A 7500-nucleotide genomic window follows, 5' to 3' on the forward strand; every position below is an offset into this window, starting at 1 on the left:
GGAGAGAAGGAGAGAGAGGGAGGGAGGGAGAGATGGAGAGAGAGAGGGAGGGGAGAACATGGTGGTGAAGAGATGGAGAGAAGGAGAGAGGGAGGGAGGGAGAGATGGAGAGAGAGAGGGAGAGAGGGAGGGAGAGAAGGAGAGAGGAGAGAGGGAGGGAGAGATGGCGGTGGATGGAGAACAGGGGGATGAAGAGGTGTGGAGAGATGGAGAGAGGGAGAGAGGGATGGAGAGAGGAGGGAGAGATGGCGGTGGATGGAGAACAGGGGGATGAAGAGGTGTGGAGAGATGGAGAGAGGGAGAGAGGGAGGGAGAGATGGCGGTGGATGGAGAACAGGGTGGTGAAGAGGTGTGGAGGGATGGAGAGAGAGAGGGAGGGGAGGACAGGGTGGTAAAGAGGTGTGGAGAGAGGGAGAGAGGGAGGGGAGGACAGGGTGGTGAAGAGATTGAGAGAGGGAGAGATGGAGAGAGGGAGAGATGGAGAGAGAGATGTTATGTTATGTGTTATGTAGACGGCGGTGGATGGAGGACAGGGTGGTGAAGAGGTGTGGAGAGAGGGAGAGAGGGATGGAGAGATGGCGGTGGATGGAGGACAGGGGGATGAGGAGGTGTGGAGGGAACAGCGTGAAACAGGATTACTGAAGAGACACTGAGTCACACGTCTTGAAAGTATTTTCTCTCATCCTCTCTTCTCATCCTCTCCTCTCATCCTCTCTTCTCCTCCTCTCTTCTCCTCCTCTCTTCTCCTCCTCTCTTCTCATCCTCTCTTCTCATCCTCTCTTCTCCTACTCTCTTCTCTCTCTTCTCATCCTCTCTTCTCATCCTCTCTCCTCATCCTCTCTTCATCCTCTCTTCTCATCCTCTCTTCTCATCCTCTCTTCTCCTCCTCTCTTCTCATCCTCTCTTCTCATCCTCTCTTCTCTCTCTTCTCCTCCTCTCTTCTCCTCCTCTCTTCTCATCCTCTCTTCCTGAGTTGGTATTGCTACTCCAGTGACTGTTCCTCTTCAAAGGCAGAGTGACTCCATTACCCACGATCCCACACACACTGGCTACCATGAATCTAACAGGAAGATATCTAGAGACACAGGGTATCACACACACACACACACACACACACACACACACACACACGCACACACACACACACGCACACAATAACCTTTAGATGACACAGTGGCAGTGTGATACACACTAACACACCTACCACACACACACACACACACACACACACACACACACACACACAAACACACCTACACCACACACACACACACACCTACCATGCACACACACACCTACCACACACACACACACACACACACACACCTACCACACACACACACACACACACACACACACACACACACACACCTACCACACAAACACACACACACTAACACACCTACCCCCCCCCCACACACACACACACACACCTACCACACACACACACACACACACACACACACACACCTACCCCCCCCCCCCCCCACACACACACACACACCTACCCCCCACACACACACACACATACACACACACCTACCACACACACACACAATTTAATAATAAATATTATTCATCAGTCTGTCATAGATCAGAGGAGGAAAGTGATTGAGTAGAATAGAGGAAACAGAAGCACCATTTCAGCAACGTTTCAGTGACCTTCTTTAGGTATATACATTATATATATACCTAATATATAATGTATAACATTAAAATGTTAACATGAAATTACCATTTAGTTACATACTATTCATTAGTCATGTCTTCTTGTCCAGTCATAGTCCAGTTAAAAGCAGAATGATGGCGTCCGTGTGTGTGTGTGTGTGTGTGTGTGTGTGTGTGTGTGTGTGTGTGTGTGTGTGTGTGTGTGTGTGTGCGTGCGTGTGTTTGTAATAAAGCACTTGTACAGACTGGCGCTGAGTGTACAGTCTATAAATACACCCCAACCTATAATTAAGAACCCAACAGCGAGAACAAGTACGCATCCAGCAGTGAGAACAAGTACAAGAACAAGTGTTTGTTAATAGGGGTTATTTCCTCTCAGGAGTGAAAGGTCACCATGTTCTCCCCTCCTCCCTCCTCCCTCCTCCCTCCTCCCTCCTCCCTCCTCCCTCCTCCCTCCTCCCTCCCCACGGGCGGAGCGACGGAGCTAAGAGAGATGAGATCGGGATTCTCTGCGTTCTAGAAGCATCTCTCCCTCCCTGCTGTCGGTCTGCCAGGCTGCTGCATTCAGCTACAGACAGAGATGAGCTGTGTGTGACTGAGGGGGGGGGTATGACGCTCTCGCACATCCTGACCAAATTTGTCTCCCATTTCCTGTCTGAGATGACTGGGAGATTCCACTGGTGACTCCAGGCTCCCATTGGCTGGCTGGAGCATGACAGAGGAGGAAACGTGACCATGTATGTCCTTTTTTGCTCCTCGTATGTCTTACTGTATGCCTTACTGTACATGCATGCTTGTATGTCCTCCTCACGGCAGCTGTTGGATAACAACAGAGAGAGAGTTACCAAGATGCTCACTGTTCCCAACCCCTAGAGCAACCTGTAACCCATGCTTTTTATTCCTCTATTTTATTTTTTCCTGCATTTTGTTTTAAATGTCCTTTTTTGCATTTCATTTTATATGACCTTTTATGTGTTGCACTTTGTCTTGATGCTTTTAATGTCTCATGTAAAGAACTATGAATTGCCTTGTTGCTGAAATGTGCTACAAATAAACTGGCCTTGCCTTCATTCACAAAACTGTGTCTGTGATCACTACAGTAGACATCATCATAGGGCCAGAGACCAGACCAGAGACCAGAGACCAGACCAGGCCAGAGACCGGGTCAGAGACCAGACCAGAGACCAGGCCAGAGACCAGAGACCAGAGACCAGAGACCAGAGACCAGAGACCAGAGACCAGAGACCAGAGACCAGGCCAGAGACCAGAGACCAGAGACTAGAGACTAGACCAGAGACCAGACCAGAGACCAGGCTAGAGACCAGACCAGAGACCAGAGACCAGACCAGGCCAGAGACCAGACCAGAGACCAGACCAGAGACCAGACCAGAGACCAGGCCAGAGACCAGACCAGAGACCAGACCAGAGACCAGACCAGAGACCAGAGACCAGACCAGGCCAGAGACCAGACCAGAGACCAGACCAGAGACCAGACCAGAGACCAGGCCAGAGACCAGGCCAGAGACCAGACCAGAGACCAGACCAGAGACCAGACCAGAGACCAGAGACCAGACCAGAGACCAGACCAGAGACCAGAGACCAGACCAGAGACCAGAGACCAGAGACCAGGCCAGAGACCAGACCAGAGACCAGACCAGAGACCAGACCAGAGACCAGAGACCAGAGACCAGAGACCAGAGACCAGACTAGAGACCAGAGACCAGAGACCGGGTCAGAGACCAGACCAGACCAGAGACCAGGCTAGAGACCAGGCCAGAGACCAGACCAGAGACCAGACCAGAGACCAGACCAGAGACCAGACCAGACCAGAGACCAGAGACCAGGCCAGAGACCAGACCAGAGACCAGAGACCAGAGACCGGGTCAGAGACCAGACCAGGCCAGAGACCAGACCAGACCAGAGACCAGACCAGAGACCAGACTAGAGACCAGGCCAGAGACCAGACCAGAGACCAGACCAGAGACCAGAGACCAGAGACCAGACCAGAGACCAGACCAGAGACCAGACCAGAGACCAGACCAGAGACCAGACCAGAGACCAGACCAGAGACCAGACCAGAGACCAGGCTAGAGACCAGACCAGAGACCAGGCCAGAGACCAGGCTAGAGACCAGAGACCAGAGACCAGACCAGAGACCAGACCAGAGACCAGGCTAGAGACCAGAGACCAGAGACCAGACCAGAGACCAGACCAGAGACCAGACCAGAGACCAGACCAGAGACCAGACCAGAGACCAGAGACCAGACCAGAGACCAGAGACCAGAGACCAGAGACCAGAGACCAGAGACCAGAGACCAGAGACCAGAGACCAGAGACCAGACCAGAGACCAGAGACCAGAGACCAGAGACCAGACCAGAGACCAGAGACCAGAGACCAGAGACCAGACCAGAGACCAGACCAGAGACCAGGCCAGAGACCAGGCCAGAGACCAGAGACCAGACCAGGCCAGAGACCAGGCCAGAGACCCGGGTTAGAGACCAGGCCAGAGACCAGGCTAGAGACCAGGCCAGAGACAGGGCTGGTACCGGGTCTGGATCACTATGTTTTTATTATGATCATCTTGTATTAGCGTTCTGTTGTTGCTGCGAGGCTGAGGAACCAGATGGACCAAATAGAATTCATCAGATCAAATGTACACTACACTGTAGGTAGGAGTAGGAAGGTAGTCACCAAATCTTACCCTTATTTTAACTTCCTAAGGAAATATAAGTGAGCTACTGTAGTGTCAAGTTATATTTGGGCATCCTGGTTGATCCCCTATCTTTTAAGGCTCACATGACCTTTATAGTCTGGAAGATCAAGGTAGCTTTTTATTTTAGAAAATAATCCTGCTTCTCTGTTTGAGCTACAGCAAGAAATACCTTCATCAGCTAGACGATGGTGGTTTACTGTATATGAGAGCTTCTGTCCGAGGTTTGGGTCGCTGGACACTGTGTGTGGTTTGTTCCTAGTTGTCATCTTACCCATCATTGTACCTTGTATGAAGAAGCTGATTGGTCATCTCTGTATGTACACAGGTGTGCCCATTGGCTGAGCTTCATAAACCTCTCATTGGATTGGTCCTTACTTACATGTGTACATATCTTATCAGAAACCAAGCCCTTATAGCCTGACATCTATAACCCCATGTTCTGAAGATGACTGTTCCACGTGTTCCACTTTGAAATGCACTGCCCCCTCTGTCTAGAACCCTCCAGAAAGACTTCAAACAGCCAGAACTGGTCTCATAAGAGGCCTTTGTTCCAATCCTAAAGGACTTAGAATACCAAAGTATTGGAAATTGATCACTGTATCTAATAACTGCCTTTCAACTGTCACTGTATCTCATGTTTGATATTTGTTTGTATGTAACCTAAATGTATGTTTCTATGCTGCCCTCCTGGCCAAGTCTCTCTTTGAAAATATATATTAAATCTCAAAGAGCTTCTACCTGGTTAGATAGTCCTAAAGGTCTTTTAAGGTTCCCGGAGGAGAGATGAGAGTCGCCTGGGTTCAGCTGGGGACACACATTTTAGACATTCAGGGAGGGAGGGAGTGTCTACCGGCTCCAGACATCCCGGCGGTGAGCCTTCAAGTCGTGATTGTTCGGTAGCTCCGGTGTTTAGAATTCCGGAAGCGTGTCTCGAGAAGGAGAAGGGGGCCGCAACATCCGCGAGGAGACCAATGGTTGAGTCGGTAGTCCCGGTATCCCCGGTCTGCGTGCGGGGATGGGCGGTCCCGGGGAAGCTCGGTCACGATGCGCGGGCGGGGAGCGGGTGAGTGGAGGCAGGGTGGTGAGGAGCTATATAGAGGTCTGCAGAACCACTCTCAGTCAAAACGAACTGGAGCCACAGGAAGAGCGTTTCAGCACCACAGCTACTGGACAGCGACACTTAACAAGCCAACATCATGGTTCTGATCTGGACCCAGTTCGGTGTGAAGCACAAGAATGTCAAAGTCAAGTGCAAGGTCCGCGTTATGCACCGGGACGACAGCTCCAGCTCAACATCATCGGTGGTAAGTTACATTTATTCATATATTCACATTTTTATAACTCATCATCATAATAGTCTGAATGTCACGTCTTGCGTGTTGCCGTTTCTAACGTAGGCTACTGTTATAACTTCAGTTAGCACTAGAAGTTAAATTTTATTTTTTATTGTATTGTCGAAAAGAGAGTAATTTGGGAACACAGTAGGCTATCGATAGTCTAAAAACTGTAGCGCATAAAACGTGAGCAGTAAAATTTTAACTAACTAACTAACCTAACCCATCTGATCATTCAAATACTGTCGGCGTTTTTGAGCCATGTTAGCCAATGGGTACTAAGACCGCCTGCAGTGCTCACACACACACACACACACACACACACACACACACACACACACACACACAGACGTTATTATAGATGCACCGCACAGATATCTGCATTAGGCTAGAGACCCTGCTATATAAGAGCCTATGGGCTATTTGACCAGGTTTTCATGTAGCATCGGCATATGTATGCAAAGTACATCACTGCTGCTGATGAGTTGATACGTCTGGGGTTCCGGTAATGCAGGTAGATGTATGATAGTAGGATAGTGAACTCATTTGTATTCTGAGCAGCGTGTGTTCAGACTTGCATTCCAGTGAAACCTGTCCTCTTCATATTGTATTCATTACTCTTTTTTTTAGTAGTATTGTTGTATTATTGTGTTAATTTTTATATTGTACCTTGTTTGTTTATTTATTTATTTATTTTTCTATTGTCAAAGCACTTTGAATTGCTTTTGTGTACGAAAGGTGCTATATGAATAAAAGGTGATTTGATTTAATCTGATTTAGCAGCCAGTCAGTTCTGCAGCTCATGCTGCCTCACCACATGTCTCTGCATCCCATTATTATATTTCACCAACTCCCCCCCCCCCTCCCTCTCCCAGAACACGCACACACACACACACACACACACACACACACACACACACTACCTGGGTATATGGTGACTCAGCTACACCCAGGTCATTGTCACCCAGCTGTGAAATGTCACACGTGCTGGTGGCTGGCTTATGAAGCAGGGGGATGCTGGGAAGTCTGTCAGTGTCACAGACTCCAGGAGCGGTTCAGGAGTTTAGCGCCCAGGAGGGCAGAGCTGCTCTGGGCTTAGAAAGGAAGGAAGTGAAGCCATTGTTCCGTAGGTGTTATTTCTCCATGTGTACTGAGTCTAGATCCCATGTACACCTGGTGGTTCTGTGAGCTCAGCTGTGCTGCTCTTAACATACGAGCGCTCCTCGTTTCTTTTGCAGGAGGACAAGCCTGAGCAGGAGGCGCCCTGCCTGTCAGTCAAGCCCATGGGGAAGGATTTCTACAAGGTCCTGGGCGTCTCGTCCGACTCCAACGAGGACGAGATCCGGCGGGCGTACAGGAAGATGGCGCTGAAGTTCCACCCCGACAAGAACAGCGCCGCCGACGCCGAGGACAAGTTCAAGGAGATCGCCGAGGCCTACGAGGTTCTGACCGACCCCAAGAAGAGAAGCATCTACGACCAGTTCGGAGAGGAAGGTGAGACACGCTTCAGGCCCGGCGTTGAGTGTGTGATGACGTCATCTCCTGTCGTTGAGCGTGTGATGACGTCATCGTTGTGTCCGGGGACCAGACGGTAGATAGTACCCTCGTGTGTAGACTAGAGTAGTGGCTCATGAATGATTGATGACAGGCAGCGCCAACGTTGGCTGAACACTGTTGAGTCCTCTGTAAACCCAACAGCCCCGAGACATTACCCAGCATGCTCGCTGTGGACTCACTGAACACTAATACATTATTCACTCACTGGAAAAAAAAAAGTGTTTTTC

The 7500-nt window shown here is 49.9% G+C and overlaps 1 protein-coding gene across 1 annotated transcript in view; it reads left to right on the forward strand.

Moving 5' to 3' along the window:
* Positions 1-5578: 5578 nt before the first annotated feature.
* LOC311319169 (dnaJ homolog subfamily B member 5) overlaps positions 5579-7500 on the forward strand; it is a gene marked incomplete at both ends in the record, with an annotated part of 4233 nt that continues 2311 nt past the window's right edge. The window contains 2 exons of the mRNA XM_084450638.1: positions 5579-5686; positions 6955-7210. Coding sequence (XP_084306764.1) covers positions 5579-5686; positions 6955-7210 — 364 coding nt within the window. The remainder of the gene's footprint in view (positions 5687-6954; positions 7211-7500) is intronic.

This window comes from Borostomias antarcticus, assembly GCF_949987555.1.
Source record: "Borostomias antarcticus genome assembly, chromosome: 2".
Taxonomy (NCBI): Eukaryota; Metazoa; Chordata; class Actinopteri; order Stomiiformes; family Stomiidae; genus Borostomias; species Borostomias antarcticus.